The sequence below is a fragment of the Saccopteryx leptura genome, chromosome 3 (assembly GCF_036850995.1).
Source record: "Saccopteryx leptura isolate mSacLep1 chromosome 3, mSacLep1_pri_phased_curated, whole genome shotgun sequence".
In the NCBI taxonomy this organism is placed as follows: Eukaryota; Metazoa; Chordata; class Mammalia; order Chiroptera; family Emballonuridae; genus Saccopteryx; species Saccopteryx leptura.
The window spans coordinates 267,534,850-267,555,707 of NC_089505.1; the positions used below are offsets into that span (position 1 = coordinate 267,534,850).

A 20,858-nucleotide genomic window follows, 5' to 3' on the forward strand; every position below is an offset into this window, starting at 1 on the left:
TTTTTTATAGTTCCATATAAATCTGATGATTTTTTGCTCTATTTCTTTAAAAAATGTCATTGGAAGTTTGATGGGAATTGCATTAAATTTGTATATTGCTTTGGGTAATATAGCCATCTTGATTATACTTATTCTTTCTAGCCAAGAACAAGGTATATTCTTCCATCTCATTATATCTTTTTCGATTTTAGGGGATATTTTCAAAATGAATATGGAGGGATAAAATATCCCCTAAATTTTGTGTGCAGTATATTAAGCTATCAGTAGGGGAACAATAGAAAATCTTGGTGATTTGTATTGTGAGGGAGTCAATACATATTTTACAGTCTAAACAAAAACCAAGTGTAATATTGAATTATATTTGGTAAACACTATTATCCAAAAATGAAGAAACATGACAGAAGAGATACTAGAATTGGTTCCTCTATTTCAGTGCCACATTCTATCATTTCTTTATTGCCTAAGAGATGCATTTGAATACAACACCCCCCCCACATATACTCTTGAAAAAAGAATTCGCTTTGAAATTAGTTTTATGTTAAGTTTATGCAAATTAAGGGATCTGCTTTCTCAGCATTCTTTATTTCTAGGTATGGAGGGATATCTGATGCTCTCTTGGTAATCATTATTGCTTTTCTCCATGCCCTACTTGTTGCTTACATTATACCCATGCCTTAACTTCATACAAAAGATAGAAAACACCCATATGGCCCTGCCATCTCCCATATGCTTAACAAAGGTTCCTGTTACACAGCAAACATAGATTTGTTGTATTAACTACATCAACATCATGGAAGTATAATTGCATATAAATCAAAACCATTGTTAATACAGTTATGCTAAATATATTATTTTGTGTTCTGAACTGCATATTTTGATTATTGATATATAGTATAAACCCAGGGAACATCATTTTTTATGACATCAATAAATAGAAATAAACATACTCTATAAATAAAAGGGGAAAATTACTGCATGGATATAGTTATACATGTAGCTGTGATTTTGATGGAAAACATCAGCTGTAGGCCCTGGCTGGTTTGCTCTGCATTAGAGCCTTAGCCCGGCACGTGGAAGTAGTGGGTTTGATTCTCAACTAGGGCACACAAGAGAAGCTCCCATCTGCTTCTCCACCCTTTCCCCTCTCCTTTTTCTATCTCTCTCTCTTCCCTTCCTGCAGCCAAGGCTCCACTGGAGCAAAGTTGGCCCAGGCGCTGAGGATGACTCCATGGCCTCTGCCTCAGGCGCTAGAATGGTTCCGATTGCAACAGAGCAACACCCCAGAAGGGCCGAATATCGCCCTTGATGGGCATGCCTGGTGAATCCCGGTAGGGCACATGCGGGAGTCTGTCTGCTGCCTCCTGCCCCGCCCCCTGACCCCCCTTCTCTTCTCACTTCAGAAAAATACAAAAAAAAAAAATCAGCTATGAATATAGGGTCTTTACCACTCTGTTCTGCAGCACTTGTCAAGGCCTCTCAACATCCTGCTAGAAACCAGATTCAATTTTATTTTTTCTCCTTGTTTTTTCTCTCTTCTGTTTTAAAAAAATTAAAGAACAATTTTAAATCTCAAATCAACAGAAAGAGTGTGCTATTTAGAAGTTACAGCAATGCCTCTTAATATTTTTGGTTGTCTTTTTTTTCTAAATTGTTTATATATTACCCAACAGTTGTTCACACAAATTGAACCACTATGATTTAAAATATATTAAGGTATATGAAAATTAAAAAGGCTGTTATAGAATAAAATGGAATTATAAAACTGAAAAGAATGAACTAGAATGTGAATATGTTCAATTAACTGAGGAAACAGAGACAACAGAATAGTGAAGTTGCATGTTCAAGGTCACAAATTTTGTTAGGGACAAAAATTGCCGTTCCTTGATTCTCAAGCTAACATAAATTGTTCATTCTTTCTATTACAGAAATTTTATAGTATAAATAGAGAAAATAACATAAAAGTCTTCAATGAACTCATCACCCAGAGTCAACATTTAGAATGATTTGCCCAAAAATGTTGATACACTTAAATTAAACTTATGTTTTATTTTTTTATTCTAAGGTATTTTACTGAATGTCTTTACAACACCTTATGAATGTGTCTACATTTATTCTTGATTGTCTAATTCTTAGAATAGCTTCTAAAGATTGGCACCTTTATGTCATTTAAAATGTCTATTTTTGCATCCAAAAGTTTAGTAGCAAGCAGTGTGTGGTTATTTTCCTTTTTCCCCCCAATAATTTAAACTATTTCCCTTTCCTGTCATGCTGCATTGATTGACATGTTTAAAACAGAGCTAAAACAGAAGGGTGATAATGTAAAACTTTACTTCTTACTTTATTGGGAATGCTTTTAGTGCTAGGTATATTGATTTAAGATTTGAATTTATCATGCCAAGGGATATTTTTCTATTTCAACAGTACCAAGTGGATTTTATTAAAAATAAAAAATGGTATTGGATTTATTAAATATCTTTACAGAATCTATTTTAATGACTTATATTCTTTTTCCTCATTTGGCCTAATGATCCATGTTAATAGATTTCCTAATTTTGAAACCTCACAGAGATCTTGGTATACATCCAACATGGCCATACATGGCATCTGAAGTCAGAAACACCAAGTTTTAGTCCTGGGTTTACACTTAGTGTCTATGTTACTCTGGTCTACATTTTTTTATCTGTTAAGTGACCAAAATAATAGTTACATCAGAATTGTCAAGGTAAAATTCATTATTATGTAGTGTCAGATAGAAACTGATTCATATAATAAATGGTGCTACAGCAGCAGACATCTTTGTCATAGTGGGCGCATTTATAGGCTATTGGATACATGTAAGGTATATGTCAACTATGCCAGTTGTAACAATGATATTATAAATTGGCCTATGAATTTGGGATCATGTGTATGTGTGAGGGTGCTCTGTTTCACTAGTTTTTGTATAAGGAAGTTCTAATTCTATGAAGTTAGATGCATAGTTGCCTATAATTTTTTTATATTCTGAAACATTTCTTCACTGGGAATGACATATTTCTAGGAATTTTTTTTCTCAAAGGTAATAGCACAGTAGTAGTTAAAATAAACACGCCCGGATATAAGTCATGGTCCTTCAAGCGATTAGCAGAGTGACTTTAAGTAATTAACTAAACATTTATGCCTCAGTTTCCTTAGTAATAAAATGAAGGTAATAATAGTATTTGCCTCTCAGAATTGATGTGAGGATTCAGTCAATATTCAGTAAATAATTATTTTGTGACCATTTCAGACCAGAACTGTGTTCAGTACTACATTAAAAAAGATAAACTTGGAAAATAGAAGTGTATACTGACAATGAAAGCTTTTATTAATATTGTTATCACCATTATTAATAACTGAGGCATAAACTATCTAGTCCAAGAGGCTTTTACACTGGCAATTTCTTCTGTTATATCTGTTCTAGTTTTATCAGTTTCAGATATTTCTGTACTAGTTTATCAGTGTCAGGTATGTAGCAATGTATGAATATAGCTAGGAAGCTAGATGGGTAGGTATTTTGTCTTCTTTTGAAAGAGATTAACAATCTGCATAATATTTTTATGTAGTACTTGGGCAAGAAAAAGTTATGTCCTAGAAAGTAGCATGTGACAATATTTGTGATAGACTAATTCTAAGTATAATAAGAAGTTAAATACTACTAGTAAATTTTTAAAGCCCCTAATAATCTCCTTAGTAATTAAAAAGATGGCTATAAAAGTAATCAATGAGAAATATACCTTCTATAACTTTCAGCTAGATAAACTGAGGGATAGTATGATACCATGTAATCGCCTAGTAGAGAATTTTTTGCTAGCAAGAAAATGAAAAGGAGAGATTGTTTTTGTTTTGCTTTTTTTAGAAAGTAAAAAATAATACATGTCCTTCCAGAAAAAAAAACTGGATTAAAATTAAGATCTACTTCAGGAACCAGATAAATTCAGCAATATTTTTGAAACACTTAGCCAATGTGTGAATGGAAGACAGCAAGATAAATTTTTTTATGTTAAAAGCTTATTATTGGTGTCATCATCTAATCTCTCTTTTTCTTGTGTGTATTTATTTGAATACCTTTAGTGTTGCTCACTTTTGAATCAATAATCATATACTGTATGCATTAATCATATATCTTCTATAACCAGTGCATTTTGATGGTCTGTGTTAATGTCAGTATAGACATTTGTTAGGAAAATGTTTTTAAATAGTTCAGCTCTTATAATGCAGATTGGACATTATGATGTTTTAAGCTAATGATGAGTCAACAATGCATTAAAAAGAAAAATAAACTAAAAAGCAAAAATAGCATTTAAATTTATTAGACAAATTTATAAACACGTCTTAAAAATATTTTTATAATTTCTTCTTATGACAGTAGCTGATAGAGTTCCTTAAAGCAGAAAAATGCATTATTTCTTAAAAGTTTTATGGAATAATTTTTTTTTTTTTTTGGTATTTTTCTGAAGCTGGAAACGGGGAGGCAGTCAGACAGACTCCCGCATGCGCCCGACCAGGATCCACCTGGCATGCTCACCAGGGGGCTATGCTCTGCCCATCTGGGGCGTTGCTCTGTTGCAACCAGAGGCATTCTAGCACTTGAGGCAGAGGCCATAGAGCCATCCTCAGTGCCCAGGCCAACTTTGCTCCAATGGAGCCTCGGCTGAGGGAGGGGAAGAGAGAGACAGAGAGGAAGGAGAGAGGGAGGGGTGGAGAAGCAGATGGGTGCTTCTGTGTACCCTGGCCAGGAGTTGAACCCAGGACTCCTGCACACCAGGCCGATGCTCTACCACTGAGCCAACCAGCCAGGGTTTATGGAACAATTTAATTTTAACTAGGAAAGCTAATCAAAATTTTATTGTCACCAAACCAGTTGTGTTGGATTCATATTTCTTGCATCTTGGCTCAAATTTAAGTGATTCTACATTACTTACTCAATTATTATTTAGTGTAATTATTGAATCTTGTGCATAAATCATAAATTGTTTCTTGTCAGTTGTAAATTAGAGTGTAGCCAGAGCTTGTATTAAATATTCTTCTTCTTTTTTGTTAATATCAAAGTATGCTTTTTGCTTCAGGAGAAAGAGCTTTACTATATTTTGTTCATTTTCAGAGCAGCATGAAAATTATCTTTATGATTTCTAGCATAGAGCATTTTCCCAAAGATGGCATTCTTGGGCAACATCTTAAGTGAAAATAGCTAAAAAACAAAATATGTTGTCATTAAAAACTAGGTCCCTGCTTAGAGGCTTAGGGAAAGAGAAAAGATAGTAAGGAGTGACAGGCTGATTTCAAATGACTAAGATCAAAATGAAACAATTTTAAGAACTTTTATTTATAAATAGAAAATTTAAAATATACATGGAAGGAGGGTATTAAAAAGTTCAGAATTACCTTACTTTTTTTATTGATTGATTGATTAAAGAGAGAGGGAGAGAGAGAGAGAGCGGAACATTGATCTGTTCCTGTTTTTGTCCTGACCGAGGATCAAACCAACAACCTCTGCACTTTAGTATGATGCTCTAAACAACCACATTTTTTAAGAGAGGGGTTAAATAAGAAAGAAAAAGAAACAAGACTAATGATAACATTTCTAATCATGACCTGGAAAATTAACTAAGAAAGTTGAAAAATTATAATGAAAATACTTCGATTGGGTAAATTCATATTTAATATTTTAGCAGCTCTACCTATTAAATTGTTTTTATTATTTGAAATAAGATATAGCTAGTGATGGTTTATTTCATTTTTTAAGACCTTTTAAAGGCTTCATATCACAGAACTATATAAAAATGCCTTTTTTTTTTAATGCAACCATCTGGACAAAATTTAGATTTGTATTTACTTGATTATTGATTTTGACATTTAGAAGATTTGATCTGCTAAAGTTAATATTTATTTTAAAATATTAGGTTCATCACTTTTGGGAAACTGCTTTGTCGTGTTGATGGATGTTCTATTGGGTTTAGTTGGAAGTCTGAGGCACATTTTACCAAAATGATTTAAAGAAATCTACAGCTGGAGGGAAAATAGATACTAGGGAAACACAGGGATGCAAACAAGGGGGGAGAGAGGGGAGACATGGGCCCTTTCTCTGAGAGAGCCCTTATTATAGAGTCTCTGAGCATCCAGTGACATCCAGAATTATTATTAAACCTGAGGATATTGTGCTTCTATTTTCGTTCTGTGGACTCCCAAAGTATGAAAAAAATTTGCTCTGGCACTGATGCAGGTAAAATTTTAGCTTAGTAAATAATCCTGAACACCTGGACTAATGTAATGGCTGTGAAGGAAGAGTTGCTGGCCCCTGCCTATCCACATTGGCAAGGTCGTCAATGTTCAAAGCCTCATAAAGTGATTAGAGTTTAGAGGCCCTAAGATACTCTCAAAAGACCTCTTGTACTTCCAAGGGATCTTGAAAAGTGTACAGAGGGAGGCAGTAGGATGTAGTCAAAAAACATTAGTTTGGAATCAGACGGGCCTGAGTTGAATGTGATTAGATGATGTTTTATCTCTGTGACTTCAGGGAAGTCACCTATTTGCTTTGAGGTTCAAATATCCTCAGCCTGATAATTGTAAGGCTACAACAGAGATACTGTGAGGACTAAAGAAATACAGATTTGAAAAGTAGTCCAGATTTTGCTTGGTATGTATAATAGCAAGGATGTTAGTATCTTTCTCTTTCTAGGAGGCTTACTAGTATCACCTCTAAACTGCAAATTCATTTTGCCCTTGTGAGGGGCAAATGATCTTAAGCACACAAAACCTGCAACCCTATTGCTTGAGACCAGATCACAGCTCTGATGCATGCATATTAGGCACATGATTTGAGGCAAACCTTCCTCATCAAATACAGTTAAGTAATGTATTAGAAGGAGTGCCTGGCATATAACAAGTATTTAAGAAGATTAGTTATGATTGTCATCACCAGCACCATCATGATGCATCTGCTGAAAAATGCATCTCTTCTTGAATATTCATATTCATTTGAGAAGCTTTCGAACTGCTAATACAAAACAGTGAATAAGTTAGATATGGCCTTAGAATAATATTTGTAATTAATTTCTCAGTGGATTTTTGTCTTCTCAGTTAGATTTGATTTGTGTTCATTTTGAAAAAGTGGGTGTATTTGGCAGGGGAACTATGTAAGTGGAATATGAGATCACAGAATATTAATCTTGCTGTGATATTTAATAATCAATTTATTACAGTAACCCAAAGTCCACTGAAGAATACTGTGAATCAAGTAAGTCATAGCCATCCCGCGTGTGTTTTCAGCTACTGTCAGGACAGATCTTTAAATTAATGTCTTTTCTAGCCCTCGCCGGTTGGCTCAGTGGTAGAGCGTCGGCCTGGCGTGCAGAAGTCCCGGGTTTGATTCCCGGCCAGGGCACACAGGAGAGGCACCCATCTGCTTCTCCACCCCTCCCCCTCTCCTTCCTCTCTGTCTCTCTCTCTCTTCCCCTCCCGCAGCTGAGGCTCCATTGGAGCAAAGATGGCCCGGGCACTGGGGATGGCTCCTTGGCCTCTGCCCCAGGCGCTAGAGTGGCTCTAGTCACAACAGAGCGACGCCCCGGAGGGGCAGAGCATCGCCCCCTGGTGGGCAGAGCGTTGCCCCTGGTGGGCGTGCCGGGTGGATCCCGGTCCGGCGCATGCGGGAGTCTGTCTGTCTCTCCCCGTTTCCAGCTTCAGAAAAATACAAAAAAAAAAAAAAAAAAAAAAGAATGTCTTTTCTATTTTATTGGCTATCTACTAATCAGTTTTTGCTTCATAAAAGGGCATTTTCACAGATAAGCATTGTCATTTTGCTTAGTAGGTGCAATGACCAGCTCCACTCTAAAGTTCTCAAGCTCTTTTCCCCCTAAAATGTAGAGGGTCAATTATTTGCGTTGGAAAGCAAGAAAAGAACTCACCAGTGAGAAGAAACAACAAATATACTGACAGGAGAGAGAATGTGGTCCATTCATGATAAGGCAAGTCCAGATGAGAGAGCAGTGAGGAAGAGCGAGAGCAAGAGCACACGTTCTGTTGTTAGATGTCTAATAACTTGACTATGCTCCAGATACCCGTCTCAGGCTGTCTTTACTCTGTTATCAGAATCCACGAGAGTATGAGTGTTCATCTCAAATACAAAGTGTTTACGAATTATTAAGTTTGGGGCATTCTGTGTATTTTTGGCTTTCAAATTATTGATCAAATCACAGGGAAATTCATCTTTGGAGTTCATTTATTTGAAATTATTTTCAGAAGATAAATCAGATAGAGAATTTCTGCTATTGTTGGAAGTGACTTGTTTATTGGCTGGAAAACTGCCTTTTAGCTACTCAAACATTGAACCTTGTTCATTTTCTTTTCTGAGTGAACAGGAAGATAAAAGGGTAAAAGGTGAAATCTTTTCTTTCTTCATCTAATTTTGTGGAGGGTACTTGAAAAAAACTAGTCAAGTGATTTCAAACAGTATTTTTGAGGCAAAAATTATATGGAGATACTTACTACAGCTTGAAATAAAAGGGCTTTCTAGAGAAGTGAGTTAAGACTTTCCACTGCACAAAGAAATGAAACGTGTTACGTTAACTTTGAAATATAAGCATATGATGATGAATAATTTTTGATATTGTAGAATTAAATGACTGTTGGAAAATGTGGCAAGTCCCTGTTGATTCAGAAAGCCTTTATATATTACATTTCATAAAGCACACTAATGAATTTACTTAGGAACAAACAATTAGTTGGGTGTTAAGATACATACTGTTAGGTTTTATATTTGTGTCAGTAATTTCTATTTTTTTAGATTGGAAGATTTAAAAACTGTGCTTAGCTGTATATTTTCCAATTCTTTTATTTGTGCAAATGATGTATTTTTGTTTTTAATGCATACTTTCATAGCTCAGTTTTATCTGTTTGACAAACTTTCTAAATAATACCTACTTATGTTCATATATAATTTACATATATCTGTCTTTATAAAAAGTCAATATATTTATATCTGAATCTGCAATTGTGAACAAAAGCATCTGTCTTTGTACATACTTATTTCCTTCTGTGGGCCCCGATTTCCTCTGCCTGAAATACTCTTACTCTCATTATTGATCTCTTCACATCTACAGCTCCTCAAAGACTCTTTTCTTAATCACTCACTGCCTCTCATAACACCCTGCTCTTTTCCTTCTTGACATTTAGCATACTTTATATGCTAATACAAATTTTAATGTATAAAGAAATAATGAGGGACTTAAACTTCATAATAGCAGCATGCCATCTGTTTTGTTAACCACCGTTTCCCCAGAATTTAGCAGAATGCCAAGGAGTATAGTAAGAAGTCTATTTGTGTTTGTTGAGTGAATGAATGAATGAATGAATGAATGAATGAATATCATTGAGGAGTAAACTTGTGTATGATATTTTCAAATTTTTAATGTCATCAATGCAAGAAAATTATGCAGTTTGGGAAAATAAAATGAATATAAATAAAACCAACAAGTACTGTTTTAAATTTTTGAGTCCTGGAAAGAATGGTACAGTGATTTGTGAAATATATTACACCTAACAGATTCTTGATAAACATTTCTTGATATCATTTTATCTTTATGGAAGTATATAGTTTTATTAAGACAAAGATTCCCCATTCTCTTCTGAAAACTCTGTTATGTCAAAATAGCACACATAAATGTAGTTATTTTTGATGGCTGCAGAAATGATTTCTTACCACACTGGGGATAATGGAGCTTGCTGACTCTATAGAAAATAGTCTTTGGTGAATGCACTTCTCCACCCATATGCACACATTTGCTTTTTCTAAGGATCTCAGTCAGGTAGCCCTAGACTAGAAGTCAATAAGAACAAAAGGAGAAAGGTAGCACTGTCAGCTTTTCTCTTGGAATGTGTTTCAAGTTAGGGCTCTGCTTGAGACTTGTGACACCAACATAGCGTTGTTTAAAAGTCAGTCCATTGAACACACTTGAAAATATTCCTCGCTATCATTTTTCTGGTTTACGAACATGATTTTAAAAAAATGTGTCTCTTCTAGCCTGACATGTGGTGGTGCAGTAGATAAAGTATCAACCTGGAATGCTGAGGTCGTCACTGGTTCAAAACCTTGGGCTTGACTAGTCAAGACACATATGGGGAGGTGATACTTCCTCCTTCTTCCCCTTTCTTTCTTTCTTTCTCTCTCTTCCCTAAAATAAATAAATAAAATTTTTAAAAAAATTGTAAAAAAAAAGTATAAAAAGTAAAAAATGTATGTCTTCTAAACCAACCTTTTCATTTCACGTATAGCTCATAATCATTTATCAAAGAGACCTTTAAAATAATTGCATTTATCTCTTGATGTGTTTTTATTTTTTAAAAATATATTTTATAAATACAAAGGCTAATTTCATTTTAGTTAGAACCTAATTACAAAGGTAACATTTACCATGCAGAAGACTACAATTACCATCCAAACGTATTCTGTCTATTTGTCTGAAAAATGTTGTGCTCTGTGGTATGGAAATTTGGAATATTAGAGTCAGACTATAATTATATAATCAACTTTCCACCAAAATGATGGTCCTGGGATATTACAAGCAAATGAAGTCTACAAAGAACCTCAAACTTCTTTTATAGGAAAATCATTTTATAAAGAAATGCCAACAACTAGCAGTATTGATAAAGCCAAATGTCTTTCCCTGTGTAGTTTGTGGTGGAATGCCAAGCAGTGTAATGGCCCAAAGCAAGAAATCAAGGAAAAGCAGGGAAACAAAGGTTATGGTTTTAATCAGTACCTGAAATAAAATGTTTATACAGTTTCTTGTATGACCACAAAATGCAAGCAAAGCTCACATAATATTTAACCAAAGGGTTTTAAAGCAACAATAATAAAACAAGTTAAAAAAAAGTATGAAAAAATAGATGAATATATAAGCCATGTCTGATGAGTCCATTGCACTTTGAACAAAGATTACTTTAAGTCAGTGGAGTTAAATCTTCAAGCAGTACCTTGAGATGTTTGCCATAATGCCAGACTTCTAGGCTAAATATTCCAACCAGAGGTATTAGATGTGAAATATTAAGAAACTTTCATGAGCCAGGAGTCAATGCCCACTTTTTGCTGTTTAATTTCTGCTTTTTGATTTTCCAAGGACAAAAAAAAAGAAAAAAAAAAAAACCCAAACAAAAAAACAAACAAAACTTGGGATGGAACACATTCTTTAAATATAAGGACACATTTAAAGATGAATATTTCAACTTGTTTTTTCAGGGGTGAAAATATAGAATTAATTATATCAGTAGGCCAGTTATAATTCCCAAGAGGAAAAGTTAGCTTTATTTCATTCGATAGCAGTTAAAGTATCATGCAGAGGTATGATGTTTGGACCACAGGAAAGTACCATGAAAAAAGGCTTGATGATACCTCTGAACCCATGACCACACTGGGAAATTTCGTAGTGGTTCAAGAATATCTTTTTAAGTAAAAAGGATGATTCAGTATTGGCTTAACTAGAGAAACAAACAAAATAGAGATGATATCAAAATACCAATATCAAGGTTATTGCCCTTTTGAAAGATACACCAATCAATTATTTATTAGGCTAGTTTCATCTCAACATTATTTTGATTCTTGATATAGTTTTATATAAGGAGAAATAATGTGAGGAATGGAGGCACTGAAGAGTTACTGTTATTGCGAGAACTCAGTCTATCCATTGTCAAGAGGAGAATTCATTGACCCTTATTCTTACTTACCCCCACCAAGTTCTACATACTTGTCAAGGCAAGGATTTTCACTCATAAAGACAAGTCCCTCCATTCCCCCTGGAGGGAAAGGATTGTAATTTCTTGGTAAAAAAAAATATATGGTTTACAAAACCCACTACCCCCCATGTTACTCTGAGATAACAACTTACTGGAACATTGTCTATTTCTCTCCTAAGTTGGAGAATTTTCTATTTAAAAATTTCTTAAAATCTTAAGTGTATTTATTTCCTAAATTTTGAAAACATATGACACAAATTTAAATTTAGTTGTTTTTGATGTATTTGAAAAACTATTATTTTTCTAATTTTTTTCTGTTTTAACTGCTTAGCTAATCCATTTAGATATGTTGTAGAATCAATCATAGTACCACTGAGATGGAAGGGGACATGGATGTTGTCTAGTCAACCAGTCTCGGCTTCAGTACCAATAGAAAGACACTTTGTCCCATAGGTTTAGTTTTTGAAACACTCCTTCTTGAGCCACACTGTGGTTTTATGGGCTGACTTTGATCAAATCTTAGCCTTTCTGAGCAGAAGTTTATTCATTTATACAATAGAGACACAACTTCATAAGTTGTTTGAAGATTAATGAAATATCGTATGTTCTAACTAAGCTGTAATAGTTATACAATTCAAGCATTATCTTAATTAACTTCTATCAACCTACAATTGAGCTAAACATTTTTTTCCAAATGTAAAAATAGCAATAATAATATAGGAATAGTAATAATAATAATAATAATAATAATAATAAAGCTCACAGGGACTGAGTTGTCATTAAGTGTGTTAAGAACTTTATATGCCTTATCTCATCAAAAGAAAATTGCAGTGTGATGAAAATACCCTGCAATTAACTAGTGGGGATGCTTGCTCAACCTTGTGAATACACTAAAACCACTGAAGCACACCCTTTTAAAGGGTAAATTGTATGATATGTAAAGTACTACTCAATTTTAAAAAATTGCATGGGAAAGAGTTTTGGAAAATTACAAATGCAGAGGTAGTCTGAAAAGTGTTGTGAAGGATACAATGAAGAATAAACCATCATTTATAAATATGACTGAGGAGTTAAAACAAGTGCATAAAAATTACACCTAAGCAGTGAGTGAAAGTGGACTGTCAAGGCTTACAAAGTTGTACTAGACACTCTAGGACCAAGAGATGAGTGTAAACCTCCAGGAGGATATCACTATCAAGATATTATTTCAGCCCTGGATGGTTGGCTCAGCAGTAGAGCATCGACCTGGCATGTGGAAGTCCCAGGTTTGATTCCCAGCCAGGACACACAGCAGAAGCACCCATCTGCTTCTCCACCCTTCCCCCTCTACTTTCTCTCTCTCTCTCTTCCCCTCCCACAGCCAAGGCTTCATAGGAGCAAAGATGGCCCAGGCGCTGAGGATAGCCCCATGGCCTCCATGGCCTCAGGCACTAGAATGGCTCCAGTTGCAGCAGAGCAATGCCCCAGATGGGCTGAGCATTGTCCCCTGGTGGGCATGCTGGGTGGATCCTGGTCTAGCACACACAGGAGTCTATCTGACTGCCTCCCCACTTCTCACTTCAGAAAAATACACACACACACACACACACACACACACACACACACACAAAGATTATTTCAGGAAGTCAAAGGAGCATTAGCATTTTATAGAATGGGTACATATTTAGAAAAGGTATACTATCTTGATGAAGATTTTATGGGAAAATGAATCTTAGAATGTATAAGCACAAAATGTGATCTTTGTGCAATGGTCTCACCCTAGAACTCAACCACTTCTGGCTCATGTGTGTGATTTACCAAAAACAAAGATGCACTTGGCTAGTAACTCTACTCTTGACTCAGTCCTCCAAGCACACATTGGTGTCAAGATCTTTTACTGGAATGCTGACACAGCTGAGGTCATCTGTTTTGGAAGCCCCTCCAAGTTGATTAGGTTGCAGTGCTGATATTCATTAGCTATATGATTTGGGGTGCATTAGGTAAACTCTCTGAGGAGATAGAGAAAATAGCACTTAACTTTAGGTCTGCTAGGAATTTAGATAGCTCTATGCCTGACACCCATTGAGCACTGTGGTGAGATGGGAGACAGAGGGAACATACATATCTTCTATGTCCCTGGTGTTTTTCAGATCTATCAGCTGACTGTTATAGTTGTCCACATGCCGGCTCTCCTGCCACATAGCTGGAGGCTCACAAAGACTTTGCAGAACCTTTCCCCCCACAATGTGTCTGTGCTCCTTGTCTCTCTCTCAATTCTTTTGTGGGTGTGACCATTTGCTTGCATGATTTATTTTCCCAATTTGACTTAAACCTTCTGAAAGAACAGAGAACACACTTGACATGTTTTTATTGTCAACACACTTAAGCACAATGCAGAACCTGTATTATACATTCAATTTTTATTTATTAACTGAATTAATTTTTAAATTAATCTTCAATGGGAAAAGTGGGAGACAGGATAGAGTAGCTTTTCGTTTTAGAAATGGTATGGTTTGTTTTTTTTTCTGGGGGTTGCATTTCTAGTTCAATGCCAGTTTAAAATAACTAGACTAAAATCACTTCCTGACATTATGGACCATGTAGGATGGTAAACACAATATTTTTCAGCCTGTGGGACCTGTAAGTCATTCATTTGGGAATATGTTGGGTTGAATTGGCAATTATTTGAACTGGTGTGTTTGTTTAGAGATGAAAGAACAGGTGAGTCTGTCACACTCTGCACTGTTACTTACTCCAGCAACAGTGACTATAGGCCCCAGAGTCCCCTGGAGCCTTAGAACCTCTGTTTCCTGGTAAAGATTGCTCTCTGGAAGAGCAAAACATAACATTTAGCCTGACTCTAATTTCATTTGACAATGTAGAATTGGAGCATGGGAGTTGTTCTGTATTCTGAAATGGGCACAAGCATGAAGTACATTTGAAGACATTGTCAAGTTCTGTCCAAATTGGACCCCTGGAGTATAGGACTCTATCGTGTTGTGCAACAGAAGTTTGCAGACTATAAACAAGCCTCCCTGCCAATCCACATGATGTTCTGGGTTACACACTTGTTCACCCTGTTTGGTGATACTCTCTATTAAGAATGTGTAAGCAAATAAACAAACAAAAACATAGAATACAATTTTTCTTTTTATTGGTCTATTTTTCTAGGCATAATTGAGCCGAACATTTCTATAAAGCAACCCCAGACGAGGGGGACAAAAACCAGTGACTTATCTATATGTTATATACAGGCTAAATTTTTATATATGTGTATTTTGTTTTATCTATTTCATGTGCACATACCTGGAAAGATATCTGCATCTATAACATACAAACATGTTGCTTGAAGTATGCTCAAGACATTCAGAATACCATTACATCGTAACCGTGGTTAAAACAAATACTTTTCCAATGAATGTGTGATTGCAGCTGAAATGAAACAGCGTGTGAAACTCTGGTGCCACTGGCTAGCACTTTTAGGTTCCTTCCCAGTGTCGTCTTTCATAATGTTTCCTTTTAACTTGGTTTAATAATACAATCATTATTCAGAAATGAGCGTTTATGGAAAAAATAATTACCTTTGTCACTATTTATTTAATGAATTCATGGGAAGACTTCATTAAATTATAAATGCCTCGTTACTGATATTCTCATAATAGATTTTTGGAATTACGGTGGGAGCCAGCTATCCATTTCAAGGAAGATACAATGCAGAAAGATCAGTACATGTCCAGTGAAATTACTGCTGGTTTTGCTAATGCAATATTCATGAGAATTTGCTGGAGACAATCACATTTAATCCCAGAGAATAAGAATTTGAAATGAATTTTTTTTAAATTATAATTATTCATTGGTAAGAAAGTTTAACAAGTTTTATTGTTTATGTAATTGACTTTCTATTCTGTCAACATGGAAGGGGTGTGCTTTGAGAATATTTACAATTTCTGAACGGAGTCATAAATTTAGATCCTAAATATGATTGGTATTAATATTTTGTGGTTTATTTGCATTTTTTATGTTTTTGTTTTCAGGGAAAAATGGACCCCATGGCTATCATTTGTGATTAAATTGTTTTTCAAGGATGCAGTGCAGACTGGGTGGAGTAATAATGTCTGCATTAGGGTAGAGGCTACTGTTGTTTCAGCCTACTTTGGTGGTATTCAGCTCTGTTCTAGTTGGCTCTCGTGTTTGAATCAATGAGATACAAAGATGTTGGAAGTTCAAGGACCAAATCAACATATCCAGGGGAAGAGGAACATCATTTAAAAGTCTCCAAGCATTACCTAGGATCAGGAAAAATATTCCATATAACGTGTTTAATTTCCTGTTGTGTCCTAGGAATCAGATCTTTCAACACAGAATTGAAAAACAATAGAACTGCCCATTGTTTTAGGATCTCTTCTATACAGGCATGTTTCTTATGCCTGGTTAGACAGAGAAATTTTTAAAGTTTCCTACTTGTTATGATAGGAATGCTATAATAGTCCGTTTTTTATAATAGTCTAGTTTTGTCAGAGTTCTAATTCTTAAGAAGATTCCAGTTCTATGAATAAAAGCATGATGTTGAAGGTATCAACTGTGTCAAACTAAAAAATGTCCTGAGTTGGGGGAAGGGTGTAAAGAGGGACAAATATACAGTGACAAAAAATGGTTTGACTTCAGTTACCATATCTGCTAACTGCAGTTAGAATGAGCCAATATCCCCAAAATTCAGCCTAGTATAATGATTAGGAGAATAAATTCTAGAGCCAGACTGCCTGGATTTGAATCACAGCTTTTCTTTTTCTGTGTGACTTGAGCCAGGTTATTTAATCAATCTGTGCTTCAGTTTCCTTGTCTGTCCAATGGAGCTAAAATAGCACCTCTCATGGGGCTCTTATGAGAAAAACCAGGATTAATATTAGATTTAGTATTTATAATACTATAAAGGTGTTTGTTAAGTAAAGATAACAACACACCTCTTCAATGAGGTTCTTAATTTTCCTGGGAAGTTATAACTTGGTAAAATACATATACTACATTAAGTAATTCACTAAAAATGAACAATCAGGAATTCTACCAGAATGAGGAAATAATGCATGCTCACACAAATAAGCTATGCAAACAAGCAAAAAAAAAAAAAAAAAAGCAAGCAAACAAAAAATCTTCATGGGCCCTTGGATAGATTTTAAGTTTTATTGGAATCCTGCTGCTTATTTTCCCCCTCATTACCTGAATTATTCTATGCAAACTGAAATGTCTTACAATGACATATATTTTAAAGTACGGATTATGAAAAATATGGTAGAAATAAAAATAAGTCCAGTGACAACAGTATATACCAGAAGTCTTTGCAGCTGGTAAAATCACCCTACTCACTTTTACTCTAACTTTCCTAATAACAAAAAGGAAATATGAAAAAAAGGAAATAAGATGTTAAGTCATATTGTTCATCAAGCCTAAAACAAATTTAAAAATTTTAAATTAAAAACCATAAAAATTTATTATAAGAGAAAGATCTTTTATGTTTAATAAGAACCAGAAAAAAATAAAAATAGACACCGTTAGGATGCATACATGAAGGGGACAATGAGCACTGTCCCAAATAACATCTCCAAGCACTTCCTTTCAATTAATGCAGAGGTTGTCTTATATTAACTCTCAACATAAGCTAATACCATATGCTTGCTGCTTAGTTCAATGATGAGAATCTGGTAAGAGGTCTAAAGGATGTGGTCTAAATCCTCAGGTTTTTGATATTCTGATTATATGGCCTTTAAACTCCCTTTCCCCCACATAGTTCCTCTCAACTGAGGTTTGACAAAAGGTGAACAGCAGACAGCATGAGGTTATGTATGTGGACAAGGGCCAGCAGCACTACTGGTTAAGGGCAAATCTACATGCTTTAAAAAGCATTTGAGCTGGTGATACCGTTGACAGTCCTCCTGTTAAAACATGTTTCTCAGAAGCAGAGGACACAGTCACAGGCTTCACTTTGCCACTTTGTATTCTGCAATTCTGAGGTTAATTAACAACAATAAACTTTGTGCTTAGAATGATTTGTGTACTGCTTTGCACAATTCAGAGAGGAGGTTACCTTGAGATAGGCATATCTTAGTTTATACAGAACTAACAATAAGAAAACTAAATTATAATTCTAGTACCTATCCATTAAGTTATGTGACCTTGAACAAGTCATTGTACCATTCTGTGTCTTAGTTTCATCATCTATAAAATAAAGAAATTGAATAAATGTCAGGCTCTTACCACTGGATGCTGTGTGTGTGTGTGTGTGTGTGTGTGCATGTGTGTGAATAACAAAGAAACTGCACTCATTAAATGCCTGTGTGCCCACAGCCTTTAAATGATTTTCTATATTGCGAACATTTGTCAGTGATCTCTAAACACACTTCATTGCTCTGATTTCACTGGTCGTTAAAGGGAGAATGTCAAGCCCCGGTTTCTTGTAAAATGTAAACAGTGGGCGGAAGGAGCTGCGTTACGGGGGCATGGAGCATGTCCTTTCACACAGGCAGATGTGCACCCAGTCTGCAGCAACCTCTGGGGAGAAGGCAGCTAAATTCTCTTGAATTGTGTCTTTTGGAATATCAGTTATCCATGAAAGAGATGCTTCATATTTACCCAAGTGTCATAAAACTCTCTTCTACCACATGAGTTTTTCAGAAGTGAAATCATGGGAAAGCAGCTTTGCCTGACACATATTCATGATCAATAGCCTGCATGTGATTCTTGCTAAAATGCTGACTAATCAGTGTAACTTCATACAACTTATTTTTCGCTCCTCCCTTCCAGCACCAAGGAAAAATTGGAGTTAAATTTAATGTTGGGACGGATGACATCGCCATCGAAGAGTCCAATGCAATCATTAACGATGGGAAATACCATGTAGTCCGTTTCACAAGGAGTGGTGGCAATGCCACGTTACAGGTGGACAGCTGGCCAGTGATTGAGCGCTACCCTGCAGGTAAGCCAGTGAATGTGTATCCGGGGAAGGTTTTATGAAAAAACCCAGTGGAAGACAAAGCACTGTTTTGCGCGTTCGTTTCACCAAATTGTGGTTTTCTGAGAAACCATCAAGTATTTATTGAACTTTAGAATCATGTGAATGTACTGCTGTCCTAAACTGTTCTTGATGCAGTGTACAAATGGCCTTTTACAGAGGAACTTGAAGGCACACGTTATCGTTTGCAAAACTCAGGACATCAGTGAATCCAGAAAAAATGCACACATAAAAGGCACAACATGTCAAAGCTCTTTTTATTGGATCCTTGCATTTGAACAAGGGAAAGGCTTTGTCAAAAGTAACGGATTTAAAATGTACAGTTAAGGGAGGGAATATTATAACACTTTTCCCTGAAACAAAATAGAACCAGATGATTACTTTGATGGTGGTATATAGCTTGAACTCATAACAGCTGCAAAGGACCATGGAACAAACAGAGAAATAGTAAAAGAACTATTTATAGTAGTGTAAATCAACACTTATAAGAAAATGAAAATAAATGATGTTTGTTTTCACTGTCAAATAACCATGAGGTTTCATGACAATTCTGACACTAGGATTATTCATTTCAAGTCCATAAAATGAATGTGAAGCTATAATAGGGAAAATAAAAATGATGAGCTTTGTGAGCCCTGTGTTGTTGAAACAAAAGCAGTAGATTAAAAATTTAAACCCGTATGACTTGTGTTTGCATATTTTCTCAATTAAAATAACGTGTTATTTAAAGTAAAATACAAATTAAGAGTCTAAGAGTATTTTACTGCAATGATTATCCTCTCTACATTTTAGTACAAAAGAGATGACTAAAACATGTCTCATTTATCTCTGCTCTCTTTTAGATACAACTGCTTTTTGTACAAGAGAGGATTTAGAGCACAACATAGAGAGTATAGAAAGATTTTTCTTTTATTTTGCACAATAACAGTGATTACCAAAATGTATTAATAAACTCTTCTATTACAAGTATTTGTTTCCTGGAAGAAATAATTTGAGGAAATAACTAACTTACTAAATAAAGCTCAGTTGTCCTTTAGCACTGATTCACAATTATGGAATCAAATGTTTGTGATCCCCTTTTGTACTGTCGCTGATTTATAAAATTTTACACGCTCAAGTCTCAATTCAAACCTGTTTAATAAACTTGGTGCTCTTCAAATATTTGCCTAATTAAATGTAGTAATTAAATGTAATAAAAAAAGATCCTGCTCTATGACAACATTTAGAAGCAAGCACATTGATAATAACTGCTGGGTATAGTACCGACAAATAGTAGGCACTCAATAAATAGTTGCTGAATTGATATCCTGGAGAATTATCCCAATTTTCTATTATAGTTATGAGTGTATATCTTCTGTTGCCATCTACAAGAAGATGAAGGAATGGATGATCTGGAAGAAAAGTCACTTAAATCTGTATATAGTGTTATGTAGCCCCTGATAATCCCTTATTGTATTTACTGACATCCTAGTAGAAATATATATTTTTATAATAACTAAAGCGTTAGTGGTATTGCAAAGAAGTAAATTGGTGAATTTCCTAAAATATGGCTTAATCAGTACCTCTTTACTGAGAGGAAGCCCGTGGCACTGGACACCATGAAAGAGATAAAGCAGGATGAGGTCTGGGTCCTGCCCCTGGAACATTGTTATCTGTGAATAGTGGACCTGAACATAAAAAATGATAAATTCCATTATGATTACAGAGTGGAAGTTGCCTTTTGAAGCCTAGCTTAGTTTCACCATTAAACGCTTTAAACTTACCTTAAATTGGTAACTTTTTTACTCTTTCCACACTTTCCAAACTGGTGTCTTTAAGAATGCTGTTCTAGAGAATGTTAATGATGAAGAGTGGAAGAGGAAGTCCCGCCTCAGTTAGTTTGGGAAAGCCTAAATTAAGCTAAGTTAAAAGTGTCAATACTAGGGCTTTATTATAGTAGTAATATTCATAATACATCCTTAAAAGGGAATTATGGTTTGCATTTTCCAAGTGCAGATAAGTACAACCTAGTTTTCTAATGTGTTTATGCATGTGGTTAAAATTTTTTTTTAATTTTCATACCTCACTATTTTACTATATTTTATATATAGCTTATGTGATTAAATTTTACTATACATATACCAGATAATGTATA

The 20,858-nt window shown here is 35.1% G+C and overlaps 1 protein-coding gene across 22 annotated transcripts in view; it reads left to right on the forward strand.

Moving 5' to 3' along the window:
• NRXN1 (neurexin 1) overlaps positions 1 to 20,858 on the forward strand; it is a 1,251,736-nt gene that overhangs the window by 1,044,477 nt on the left and 186,401 nt on the right. For all 22 annotated transcript variants that reach the window (XM_066378279.1, XM_066378280.1, XM_066378291.1 and 19 more), the window contains one exon: positions 18,517 to 18,688. In XM_066378279.1, the coding sequence (XP_066234376.1) occupies positions 18,517 to 18,688 (172 nt within the window). The remainder of the gene's footprint in view (positions 1 to 18,516; positions 18,689 to 20,858) is intronic.